General features: G+C 41.1%; 2 protein-coding genes across 2 annotated transcripts; both read left to right on the plus strand.

The window, feature by feature from the left end:
* Nucleotides 1-254: 254 nt before the first annotated feature.
* Nucleotides 255-689, plus strand: LOC141649227 (uncharacterized). The gene has a single exon (XM_074457921.1). It carries the CDS (start codon nt 255-257, stop codon nt 687-689), a length of 435 nt encoding a protein of 144 aa, XP_074314022.1.
* Nucleotides 690-2419: 1730 nt separating this feature from the next.
* LOC141649228 (uncharacterized) lies at nt 2420-2929 on the plus strand. The gene has a single exon (XM_074457922.1). The coding sequence runs from the start codon at nt 2420-2422 to the stop codon at nt 2927-2929; it is 510 nt and encodes a 169-aa protein (XP_074314023.1).
* Nucleotides 2930-14337: the final 11408 nt, after the last annotated feature.

A 14337-nucleotide genomic window follows, 5' to 3' on the forward strand; every position in this document is an offset into this window, starting at 1 on the left:
CTTTGCTCTTTGACTCCGATCCCGAAAGGCTTTTTCGAGCCTTAAGGAATAGGACTATTGCAAGAGTTAGAACCTCTTCTCAAGCTACTTCAAACCAAGCAAATTCATCCACCCAGCCTCCTATTGAAGACACATCACCACAACAACCAAACAACATCATTGATCCTACAATATAAAACCCATTTTTCAACCTTCACATCCCAAACACACCTACTCAAACACCACCTCCATATATACCAATCCAACAGCCACAAATGGCGGCCTTACGTGACCATAACCGCCCTAACCACAATGACGCTTGTAATTCGATTAGTTTTGGCACATTGGACACAAACAACTTCGAAATGCATCCGACTCAAGTTGGCTTGATTGAGAAGGATAGTTTTAGTGGGAGTATTGAAGAAGATGCTCATGCTCATCTACGGAAGTTAAAAAACACGGTTGCCATGAAGAAGTGGAATGGATTCTCCGAAGACACATTGAGGTTGATGTTATTCCCATTTTCTCTTACGAGTAAAGCAGATCGTTGGTTGAATGTGCATCCTCCTAACACATTTACTACATGGGATGCCTTAGCTAAGGCGTTCTTAGCCAAGTATCAAATCCACACATTGCAACAAGAAGATGGAGAGTACTTGGGTGAGGCATGGGATAGATATAAATACCTAATTGCTAGTTATCCTCACTAGGGGATACTGGCTTGGAATGTTACCCAAACTTTCTTCCAAACCTTGTTGCCAAGAACCAAAGACATGGTGAATCTCTTCGCGGGAGAGGGGTTCGATCATTCTGGTGATAATGAGGGCACGACTCTCATCAAGAAGATGGTGGACTCGGAATCCAACTACGGTTCAAGGGGCAATATGCTAAGGAGGAATGGCCGGTACCCTAAGCTTGACCTTCTCACCAAGCAACTTGAACAATTGCAAAGAAATCAAGTGCATCAAACTAGCACCACTCATGGACCACTCATGGACTACCCATGGAGGAGGTAATCCGAACTTCTTCTTGTGAGATATGTGAGGGAAATGGTCACACTTACGACGTGTGTGCCAATAACAACTTCAATGTGGGATATGAAGACAATGTCCAAGATTTAAATGTCTTTCAAAGTTATAACAATTTCAATGTGAGGCCACCACGACCATCCTACGACAATCCCAATGTCTACAACCCAAACACAAATTTCTATCATTCGGGTTTGAAGAACCACCCCAATTTTAGCTACAAGAGTATCAATGTTCAAAACCCACAACACCTTCAACCACAAGTGCCCAACACCAACCCACATGGGTTTTCTGAACCTAGAGGTGGATACCCTAACCAAAGAAACATTGCCGAAATCAAAACCAAAATTTTGGGAACGAATCCCAAGGATACCAAGATTTTGGAGGTAACCAAAACAACCAAGGGTTGTATCAAGGGAACTAAATTAACCAAGTTAACCAAGGGTTTGGCCAAGGGTTTGCTCATGGCTTTCAAGAGCAAGGGCAAGGATCCAACTTCAACAATCAAGGTCCTAAGGGGACTACAAAGGGGGACACAACAACAACAACTACCAAGGTCCCAACACTCGAAATAATTATGGGTTCCCTTTACCTTTGACTAACCAACCTCATCAAGAGCCCATGGGTGACACTGCCCAAAGTGAGATTATGAGGATGATGAAGAACATTCAAATGCAACATACCCAAGAGTTGGCTAATATGAGGGTGGCTAGTTAACAAGAGTTAGCCAACCAAAGAATTGTTAACCAAAAATATTTGAGGTAAATGGAGGCTTGAATGGCCGTTGAAGCTCTAGCTAATCCTCATAGACAGCCCGGTGGTTTGTTGGCCCAAGGGCAAAGCTACAAAGATGCCTCTACTAACCATCAAGCACATGCGGTTGTCTTGAGAAGTGGAGTAGAGCTTGAGGACCCTTATAAGTACCTCAACTTGAGGTCGATGTGGACCCTAAGAGGAAAAGAATGGAGATGAATGGTGGAAGGGAAAGCTCACCAATGACAGAATCAGAGAGGATGAGTGAAGCAAGTAAAGGGAAGACAACAATTGAAGAATATTCAAGTGGAGAAATGCAAGTGGGTAAGGAAGTTCATGGTCTAGTTGAAGACCTCCCTTAAAAGGAAGAGGTGGGTGAAGAGGCTACCGAAGAAGTACTCTTACAACCCTCCACAAAGGTCACTAGGAAATCAAACCCACCAAAAGTACTCTCCGATTCTCAAATTGTCACCAAAATCCTCTACGCCACTAGAGCTCTAGAGAGTAGATATAACTTCAAGTATGCCAAGTTTTGTCAAATGTTAGGGAAAATTGAAGTCACTCTACCCTTTACCGAAGTGATTTTGAACATGCCTACCTACACAAAATTTTTAAAAGAAATCATAACGGGAAAGAGAACCTTGGGTGACCACCAAACTATGGCTATGGAGGAGGCATGTAGTGCCATACTCTTAAACAAAATGCCAAGTAAGTGTGGTGATTCGGGGAGTTTATCCATCCCATGTGTAGTTGGAGGTGTCCCGATTAGTAGAGCTCTATGTGACCTAGGGGCAAGTGTGGGTGTTCTCCCCTTGAAAGTTGCAAAGAAAGTTGGCATTTATGATCTTATCCCAACAAGTATGACTCTTCAATTGGTGGATAGATCCATCAAACGCCCCTTAGGGATGCTTGAGGATGTACCCGTCAAGGTTGGAAAATATTTAATTCCCACCGATTTTATCGTCTTAGATATCCCCGAGGAAAGCCACACCCCCATCATCCTTGGTAGGCCCTTCTTGGCTACCGGAGGAGTCTTTATAGACGCGAGAGATGGGCGGCTAACCTTTAGGATATTGGATGACCTTGTTGAATTTAACCTTCCTAAGCTTGTGAAAGGTCCAAAGTTATCCCGAGTGTGCACCATTGAAGCTATTGATCAAGTTGTTTGATACGTGCATTTTATATAACCTTTTTAGTCTTATTTTGCACGTATTTCTATGCACTTTTATACCGTTATGTATTGCAAAATGCCCCGAATTGGCTACTTTGGTTTGTTTTGTCTGAATTGCAGAAATGAACCTGAAAGTGGTCAACAAAGCAGTCAATGACGAGTAAGAAGCTAACTTGGAAGAAGAACACTCGATCGATGGGCATTTTGATTCGATCGAGTGATTTTGTGAGCAGAAGTGTTTGAACGAGTGCTTTAGCATACTCGATCAAAATGCTGTTTAGTGGGTTTCCTTGATCTAGAGATATTTTGGTTCGATCGAGAGGATTATCCCCTGAAGACCTCGATCGAGTGGTTTTATATCACTCGATCAAGACGTTTTGGATTTTAGACGGGCTTAATTAACTCGTGTTATGTTATTTCGTGATGGACTTTGTTTTGTCTATTTAAGCTTTCATTAATTAGGTTTTTAGGGACGCTACTTACGCTTGATTCATCTCAAGAAACTCTTAATCTCTCTTCTACACTTTCTACTGTAAACTCTCTTCTCCTTAATCTTTTGCTTAGTGGATTTGATCTTTACGCCGGAATCGCTTGAGATTGTAATCTCTTTTCTCCTTTTAATCTTAATCTCATTATTTCCTTGCTTTAATCCTTGTTTTATTGTCTTAATTATTCTGCCCTAATTTAGTTTATGCATTATTATTGTTATTTCATCATGCCTTCAATTAGTTTATTCATTATTATTATTATTGACAACATTAGTAATATGAGTAGCTAAATTCTTTCATGTTGGGATTAGGGGATCCATGGTAGGATTGTGATGATGTAGCGAATAGACTAGATTGTTTACTTGTGAGAATCTGTACCCATGGCAATTTAATTATAATACCGACTTAGTTGAGTGCACGCTTCTAAGTTACCTTTAATCTGGTTAAATTTACTCCTAGATCGGAAGATTGGACTAAATAGACCTGGTACGAACAGTAGACTACCCTGACAAGGACGGATGTTAAGTTAGTGGAAATCTAGGATAGAAAGTGGACCGCAAGGACCTTTCCTGTACCCGTCTCACAGTAGATTATCTAGGCTATTTGCAGTTGAGTCGATAGACTACCATGGTGAACCGAAATCCTGACATGTTCTCTTTCATTTGATCATCTCTATTATATTTTCTATCTTTTATTGCTCTTCCTTTACTGCTCTTTCCTTTAAGCCTTTACTAGTTTATAAACCAAAATTCAAACCCCCCATTTGTGACCAAATAGACGGACATTAACAGATATCTTGCCTCCCTGTGGAGATCGGCCCTGCTTATGACTGGCTTCTTTGTTAGTTTTAATTAGGTTTATTTTTGGTACAAAACGACAGTATCATTGTTGAAGAAGTGGCTAAAGAAAAATCGGAAATAGAGGAAGCTTTTCAAATCTCTCTTCATGATGAAGAGATAAAAGAAGATCTTATGGTAGATGATGAACTCATGAAGAAAGTGGAGGGACTACTCCCTCTAAAGGTATAACTCAAGTCTTTACCTCCCTCATTCAAGTATGCCTTTCTTGTTGAGAGGGAGTCTTATCCCGTGATAATCAATGCCAACCTTAGTGAGGCTCAAGGAAAAAACTTTTGAAAGTCTTGAAATCTCACAAAATCTCACTAGGGTATAGCATTGATGATATCAAGGGATTAAGTCAAAACTTATGCATGCATCAGATCATTTTAGAGGAAGGAAGTCGACTTAAGGTTGAAGGTCTAAGGAGAATAAACCCCAAAATGGCCGAAGTCGTGAAAAATGAGGTTTTAAAATTGCTAGAAGCGGGGATTATTTACCAAATCATGGATAGTAAGTGGGTGAGTCACGTCCATGTAGTACCCAAGAAAGGTGGGGTCACTATGGTGGAGCAAGAGGATGGGGCTCACATGCCTACTCGTTCGGTGACGGAGTGGCGGATGTGCATTGATTATCGAAAACTAAATGCCGCCACCCTCAAAGACCACTTTCCCATCCCCTTCATCGATCAAATGCTTTAAAGGCTTGCGGGGCACGCTTACGATTGTTTTCTTGATGGCTACTCCGGATTTTACCAAATCCCAATCCATCCGGAAGACCAAGAGAAAAATAACATTTACGTGCCCCATAGGAGTATATGCTTACCGGAGAATGCCATTTGGGTTGTGTAATGCACCCGGCACCTTTCAAAGGTGTATGATGGCAATTTTCTCGGACTTCCATGAGAAAAGTATAGAAGTCTTCATGGATGACTTTAGTGTCCATGAAGATTCCTTTGACCATGGCCTTGTGAATTTAACTAATGTTTTAAGGAGATGTGAAGAGCACAATTTGGTTTTAAATTGGGAAAAATGCCATTTCATTGTGGAAGAAGGAATTGTTCTAGGTCACATCATTTCCAAGAGGGGCATTGAGGTCGATGGAGCTAAAGTAGCGGTTATAGAGAACTTGTCACCCCCTTTAAATGTGAAGGGAGTGAGAAGTTTTCTTGGCCATGCCGGCTTTTATAGGCGGTTTATCAAAGACTTTTCAAAAATAGCCAGACCATTGACCTCACTTCTCCTCAAGGATGTGCCCTTTAAATTTAATGAACTTTGTCTTGAGTCATTTCTTAGGTTGAAGCTAGCTTTGGTATTGGCTCTTATCATTAGAGCTCCGGATTGGAATCTACCATTCGAAATTATGTGTGATGCATCGGATTTTGCGGTGGGCGCGGTTTTAGGCCAAGTAGTTGACAAAAAGCACCATGTCATCTACTACACTAGCAAAACTCTTGACCAAGCCCAATGCAATTATTCTACAACGGAGAAGGAGATGCTAGCCATTGTCCATGCAATTTTGAAATTCCGACAATATTTAGTTGGCTCTAAGGTGGTTGTGTACACCGACCACACCGCCTTGAGGCAACTCATGGTGAAGAAGGATACCAAGCCACGACTCTTAAGGTGGGTCTTATTGCTTCGAGAGTTTGACTTCGAAATCAAGGACAAAGCGGGCACCAAGAATGTTGTGGCCGACCACTTATCTCAGTTAACCGTTGAAGATCATGGGGTCGAAGATGAAAGTGGGTCCATCAATGAGTGACTAAGAGAGGATAGTCTTATAGAAGTAAGCACCACTACTCCATGGTTCGCGGATCTAACTAATTATTTGGTGAAAGGGTTCATACCGGATGAGCTTGACCCAAGGGAAAGGAGGAAATTGAAACATGATGCCAAGCGGTATTTTTGGAATGATTCCCACTTGTTCCGTAAGTGTAGGGACGGGATGTTCCGGAGATGTGTGTCTAGAGAAGAGGGCATGGAAATGGTAGATCGAGTGCACAACTCAGCCTATGGAGGACACTTGGCCACCTCAAGAACCATTGCCAAGATCCTCCAAGGCGGGTTTTATTGGCCCTCCATGTTTAAAGATATACACCACTTGGTCAAGTCATGTGATGCTTGTCAAAGGACCGGAAGCATTGGTCAAAGGAATGAGATGCCTCTCTACAACATTCTTGAGATTGAGCTCTTTGATTGTTGGGGTATAGACTTTATGGGTCTATTTCCTAACTCTTGTGGAAATGAATACATATTAGTGGTCGTAGATTATGTTTCAAAGTGCATTGAGGCGGTTGCATCACCAACTAATGATTCCAAGGTTGTGATGAAATTGTTCAAAGGCACCATCTTTCATCGGTTTGGAACCCCGTGTGTTGTGATAAGTGATGGCGGCTCTCATTTCCGCAAAAGCACATTCAAGACCTTTTTGGAGAACCACGGAGTACGTCACAAGACCGCCCTTTCCTACTACCCCCAAACTAGTGTCTAATCGGAAATTTTTGAAAAGGTTACAAATAAGAGTAGGAAGGATTGGTCACAAAAATTACCGGATGTCTTGTGGGCTCTTCGAACGGCATAAAAAACGCCTTTAGGGACTACTCCCTGGCCTACAAGCTTGTCTACGGAAAAGCTTTTCATTTGTCTGTCGAATTGGAACACAAGGCTTGGTGGGCTCTAAAAGAAATGAACTTTGATTTTGATGCGGCCGGTGAAGTTAGATTTCTTCAAATGAATGAATTGGAAGAATTGAGATTGAAGGCTTATGAGAGCTCCAAAATTTAAAAGGAACAAACCAAGAAACCATGACCCCAAAATTGTCAAGAAAAATATCGAGGTGGGAGACCTTGTTCTCCTTTACAACTCAAGAGTGAAAGTGTTTTCGGGTAAGCTTAGATCAAGGTGGTTGGGACCTTTCAATGTCACTGACATTTCTCCTTACGGTGCCTTTGAACTTTGGAGTGAGGACGGAGGTACCTTTAAAGTCAATGGGCAAAGAGTAAAGCATTACTATCAAGGAGACAACAAGGGCACCATAGCAGTACTCTACCTCGGGGATCCCCTCCCCGAGGGAGCGTCGGATTAGCAAGCTTTTCATCATAAATGGTTCCGTGGAGTTCCACAAGAACCACCACTTGTAAATAGCATACATTTAGTTAGATAATGAAGAATTTGGGTTCATCATACTTTGTGCAATTTTGGTGGTGTGACGGTTCGTCACAAAAAGTGAGGGGGTATCACCATGAGGAACACAAGTTTAACCTTCACTTGACCAACTCCCCGATATGATGCACGGGCTTGAAAGTGGAAAACATAACCCAATGGTCAAGTGAAGAAGTCGCTTTTCCAAGGGAATGAAAAAGATGTGAGTTTTGACCCTGGATTTAAAGGAAGAGTGCCCTTGCCGGTGGACCGGCAACCGGTGCCCACCACCGGTAGCGAGCGCTTTTTATTTTCGGACGGAAATTGACAAGGTGAAGTGAAGAGGGGTTTGTGTCGATAGGCCGGTAACCGGCTCACCGGTAGGAGCACCCTTATTGAAGAAAACCTGGGAAATTTGAAGGAAGGAGATCTCTCTGCCGGCAGGCCAGCAGCGGGCTCACTGGTAGAGACACCCATTTTATGCCTACCACGAAGAAAATGGAATTAAGAGGGTTCTTTGCCGGTAGGCCGACAACCGGCTCACCGGCAAAGAACACCAGCTCTAAGGAAAAACAAGGAAAAATGAAGAAAGGAGGATTCCATACCGGTAGACCGGCTACCGGTGACCTTACCGGTAGCGAGATATTGCCATTTGGAAAGAACTGAAATTTTTTGAAAATCTAACCAGCACTCCCTACAGGAAGACCGGTAACCGGTCTCCCAACCGGTAAAGAGCCCCAGATCTCGAATTTAAACACGCACGATGACACGGCTGTCGCAACACTATCAAAAATAAAACCAACCGGCTCTAACTTATACAGTAGAGGTAAGTTGGGTATCGTATCCACAGGGAGGCGGTCACTATCTACTTGTTATTAAATCTGTCTATGGTCACAAAAGAGGGAGTTTGAGTTGATATGCTAATTTAAAGTGCGGTAAAAGAAAGATATGATCATATAAGAGAGGGAAGTGCTAGGATTGTCGGTTCACCATGGTTTCCTAAGGATCCAAAACTAGAGTCAAAGGTCGGCATAAATTCGGTCTGCAGGGTAGTGAAAAGGTCCTTTCGGTCCGCTATTCGCCCTAAAACATTACTAACTTAGCTTTCACCCTCATTAGAATGCCCTAATGTTCATTCCATATCTTACGCCTTCCAATCTTTCGATCTAGGTCAAGGTGTAACGAAATTAACTAGCTAAATGCATCGACTCATGCAGCTAATTACAGTTAATTGCAGTGATTAACAACACAAACCAAATTCAGCCAAACCTAGTTATCTAGTCTCAATACTCACTAATCAACATGGCTCCCCTATACCCTAGCACAAGGGATCTAGCTACTCATGGCAGTAAGTATAGTGATAACAATGAATAAAGCAATAACAAACATGATAAAGAGATGGAGAAAAGAGAAATAACATAAAAGAGAGAAAGGAAATTACTAAAGGTTCAGATCCGGAAAATAAAGAGCAGTGTAACGTCGGACAGTATAAAGAGCAAAGGAAAAGTGATGAAAAAACTCTGTAAACCTAATTAAGTCTCTCCTATTTATAGGAGAGATATTTTTATTGACCTAATACGATAACTAGAAATTAAAATCTTGCGTCAGATAGAAAAGTACTCGATCGATTAGATTAGAAATACTAGATCGAACAACTTCTTACAAAAACCTCTCGATCGAGCACAATGACTACTCGAACGAGGAACACCAATTTGACACCTCTCGATCGATTAGATTAGGTGGTCGATCGAGTTTTTAAAGGGGTCGATCGAGTAGATTAACCTCTCGATCAAGCAATGTTCAACACGTAATTTCTGCTTCGCGCACTGAATTTCAAACGGCCGCCATTTCTTCGTTACTTGTCGGAAACAAGCGATTTTCATAGCGTTGGAAATATAAGAGGATAAGCTTTCATCTCCAAATGGAATCACTTGAATATCAGTTGCAAAACTTGAGATATGGCTCCTCAAATTAGGCACTAGTAATTTGAAGCTCTTATTTTGCTCGCCTAGCTTCTTTAGTTCTACGCTCATCACCAAATAGTAGTTTCCAAGCTCCGACTCAACTCATCTCCTAAATGCATGCATAGGGACATGTTCTAAGCTTGATTCCGCTTCTCCGTGGTTCATTCCTGCAAATAGGATAAGAGAAACCAAAGTAGACAATTCGGGGGACATTTGTAGTTTTATACTAAGTAATATGCATAGAAATGCGTGCAAATATGGCTTAGAGAGACTATATAAAATGCATACATCAAACCTCCCCAAACCAAACCTTTGCTTGTCCCCAAGCAAACTATATGCAAAACTAATGGAACAGAAAGGAAAACTCAGAGCTAGCTACAAATTGTCCACTTAAACCGATTTAATGCAAGCACTAATACTTGTAGCAAAACAGTCAAAAGTAAACGGGTTATGATATGTTTATAATAAAGCTGAACCGTCGACCTTACAAGACTTTTAATGATGGACTCTTACGGGTCACTCTTCTCTCATGAAGCAAAGGGTAAGCATATTAATTGTAAGAGAAGAAGAAAAATAGTTGCTCACCTAAACTACGATAGACATAAACATGCATGCAGTTAATATGATAGACAATTCTAGCTACCGTACACATACATTCAACCCAATCAAGGTCCCATCACAGCTGAGGGCTTACAAAAGTCTGGAAAAGTGAGGTAATGGGTAAAAAAAGGGCAAACTGTTTTTGGAAATGTGAGGTAATAAGCTAAGCTAGCAACCTAAACAAAACCAAACAACAACATCCGCTTCAAAACCATTAGAAATAAGCACAAATGCCCTTTATTTCGGCATACAAACTCACTAAACCAAAGTAGTACTCCTCATAAGATGAAAATAAAACATAGGAGCAAAACCGATCTTATTCAATCTCTTTTTCCAATTCTTTTCCTTTCTTTTCTTCTTTTTCTTTTTTCCTCGGTTTTTTTTTTTATTTCTTTTCTTTCATCATTTCATCCTCCTTATTCTTCATAAATTACCAACTCCAAATCAATACAATACAAACCAAACTCGGCACGATAAATTATATACCGCAAAAACATACACTAAACTAGCTTGACAAGGCAGGCAAAATTTGGAATGTAGTTAAGGGTTAAAAGGAATATTTGGCTAAGTGTGGAGTTTAATGGGTAAAAATGAAAGAAAAAGGGAATGTAAGCACCTCCCTGCATGTGACACCAACCACTAACCCGAATGTATGCAGGCAAAAAGCAATTGAGTTTCATATATGTCCAAATTAATGATACATGCTATGCAAGGAGTAACTACTCACAATCCTACATGAACTGGTCATGAATGACACCAGTTTATACGACTCTAGAACTTAGAAATTATGAGTAGGTTGCCAAAATTTCAGGTCAAGTCTAATTGTTCAGCTAAATTTTAACATTAACTCGTGGGTATGCAATAAGACAAAGCTAATAAGAATATTTAGTTTATGCAAGGCTTAAGCAAAGAGGACAAATTATAGTGCAATTTCATCATCGAAATCTACCATTCCGACTCAACCTAAATGCAAAATAAACATGAGAAATGTTTTTGAGATTTATTCATTTTTTTGAAAATAACGGACAATGCATACAAAAATTAAACGTGATAACAGAAATGCAATAAAAACAATATGCAGACACGGATATGGATGCATAAACCTCCCCAAACCAAACTGTACAATGCCCTCAATGTACCCAATATAGGGAAGGAAATGCAAACTGAAAAGAAGAATGAAGCTCAGAAAAACTTACAAGATAACGCAAAGTCGGGACCTCGCCAAACCAGCCAGCAACATGGGAGGTCACAACTAGCTCCATAACATCACTGGAAGCAAATCAAAACAAATCTACTCGATCGAGAGCGCAAAGCGCTCGATCGAGATGGTCAGGCACTCGATCGAGTGAAAAGAGTGCTCGATCAAGAAGTACCTGCAGACCACATGGCGCCCAAAAACCAAGTCTAAATTGTTCACAGTTTATAGTCTGAAAACCAATTATTAAACACATAACAAAACTGAAATATTCGAAAATCAACTAAAAAGTTTTAAACTACGGGTTGCCTCCCGGTCAGCGCTAGTTTCAGATAGGTCCCAGCTCGACCTTCTTCTCTTCATCCACCCACGCAAATCAATGGCCCACAATAATTCCTCTGACTAAATGAAGAACCCTCGGCGTCCATAATTTTCACCTTCGGTCGCCACAACAAAGCATTGGAAGAACAGCGGCTCTTCACAGCATCAACTACGTCGCGTCTTCTTTGGCCTTATCCTACGCCTTCCTCTTATGGGGGATGGAATCTTCAAATCCTCCGCCCGGGTCTTCTAACCTTTTAAGACCTGTATAAGAAGAAACAAGATGATATTCCTCCAACTTGCTCACTAATTGGGGCGGAGGCGTCAAATCAACAACAGTATATGATTTAACTGACGGAATAGAAGGAATCTCTTTGAGTTCAATAGAAGGAGTACCATTACCTCCAATTTGACAGGATTGGTCTTCAATTACCTTCTTATCGTCATCCGGAATAGGCGTAAATGACGAGTCAACACTGTTCATGGCCAAGTCATTCGATCGAGAATGAACAGTGCTCGATCGAAGGGTTTCTTCATCAAAGTACTCGATCGAACACTACTGACCATTCGATCGAGGTCTTCTTCCTCAGTAGTGCTCGATCGAACAGTGTAGGGTGTTTGATCGAGGTCTTCCTCGCGCAAATTGTTCGATCGAACACTTCCTCCTCATATAAGTCATTCGATCGAACGTTGTAGGCTATTCTATCGAATCGTTGTTGCTGTATAGTGCAGAAGTCTTCGTACGATGCGCCATTTTTAGCTAAATCTTCAAATTCCGAGTCATGCATATCATCATCGTCAATAGGCAACTCAGGCCCTTTATAAGAAAGACCGATGTTGGTATAGATTGCATATACCGTCTCTGAGTGCCTAAAATCTAACTCGGCAGCTAATTGAGCAATTTGAGATTCAAATAGCTTGAAATGAGCCTCTCCAGCTTTGTCATATACTTGCACTTGAAGTGCAAGTGCCTTCACCAAAGACTTCAATTCAGCAACTTCTTCACTTTTTTTAACGGGAGGAGGGGTTTGTTGTTGCGGCGGCCAAATAAATGGAGGCTTTTGATAGCCTCATTGCTGAAGCGGATGTGGTGGCACATATGCAAAGGAATGACTAGCTGGTCTATGCTGCTTAAACGCATAAACTTCGTCAATCTCCGCCATATAGATGACAGCATTGTGCCCTGCAGCACCACATCTCTCACAGTAGATCACCTGTTGTGCCATAGTATGGAACTGGGGTGGACTACCCCAAGACTGTCTACTCTCCCGCTTGTCAAATCCTGCATTCTGAGCTTCAAATTGCGCTATGATTCTGGAGACGTTAGACATCTTGGTAAAAGATTCAAAGGTACTCAAGCCTTCCCTTTGACGATCTTTCTCCTAGAAACCTGTCTAGGTAGGACCTATCAAAACAACACTAGAAGAAAAGATAAGATCTACCTCAAGGAATAAATTCCTTGAGGCTAAAGACAGACAAAATAAACAGGTAAATAAAATAGTTGCCTCCCCGACAACGGCGCCAAAATTTCACACGGCTGTCGCAACTCTATCAAAAATAAAACCAACCGGCTCTAACATATGCAGTAGAGATAAGTCGGGTATCGTATCCACAGGGAGGCGGTCACTATCTACTTTTTATTCAATCTGTCTATGGTCACAAAACAGAGAGTTTGAGTTGCTATGTTAAACTAAAGTGCGGTAAAAGAAAGATATGATCAAACAAGATAGGGAAGTGCTAGGATTATCGGTTAACCATGGTTTCCTAAGGATCCAAAACTAGAGTCAAAGGTCGGCATAAATTTGGTCTGCAGGGTAGTGAAAAGGTCCTTTTGGTCCGCTATTCGCCCTAAAACATTACTAACTTAGCTTTCACCCTCATTAGAATGCCCTAATGTTCATTGCATGTCTTACCCCTTCCAATCTTTCGATCTAGGTCAAGGCATAACGAAATTAACTAGCTAAATGCGTCAACTCATGCAGCTAATTACAGTTAATTGCAATGATTAACAACACAAACCAAATTCAGCCAAACCTAGTCATCTAGTCTCAATACTCCGTAATCACCATGGCTCCCCTATACCCTAGCACAAGGGATCTAGCTACTAATGGCAATAAGTAAAGTGATACCAATGAATAAAGCAATAACAAACATGATAAAGAGATGTGCAAAAGAGAAATAACATAAAAGAGAGAAAGGAAATTATAAAAGGTTCAGATTCGGAAAATAAAGAGCAGTGTAACGCCGGACAGTATAAAGAGCAAAGGAAAAGTGATGAAAAAACTCTCTAAACCTAATTAAGTCTCTCCTATTTATAGGAGAGATATTTTTATTGACCTAATACGATAACTAGATATTAAAATCTTGCGTCAGATAGAAAAGTACTCGATCGAGTAGATTAGAAATACTCGATCGAAGAACTTCTTGCAAAAACCTCTCGATCGAGCACAATGAATACTCGATCGAGGAACACCAAATTGCCACCTCTCGATCGAGTAGATTAGGTGGTCGATCGAGTGATAAAAGGGGTTGATCGAGTAGATTAACCTCTAGATTGGGAAATTTTCAGCACGTAATTCCTACTTCGCGCACTAAATTTCAAACGGCCGCCATTTCTTCGTTACTTGTCGGAAATAAGAGATTTTCATGGCGTTGGAAATTTAAGAGGATAAGATTTCTTCTCCAATTAGAATCACTTGAAATCAGTTGTAGAACCTGAGATATGGCTCCTCAAAGTAGGCATTAGTAATTTGAAGCTCTTATTTTGCTCGCCTAGCTTCTTTACTTCTACGCGCATCACTAATTATAAGTTTCCACGCTCCGGCTCAACTCATCTACTAAATGCATGCATAGGGACAT

This window comes from Silene latifolia, chromosome 3, assembly GCF_048544455.1.
Source record: "Silene latifolia isolate original U9 population chromosome 3, ASM4854445v1, whole genome shotgun sequence".
Lineage (NCBI taxonomy): Eukaryota > Viridiplantae > Streptophyta > Magnoliopsida > Caryophyllales > Caryophyllaceae > Silene > Silene latifolia.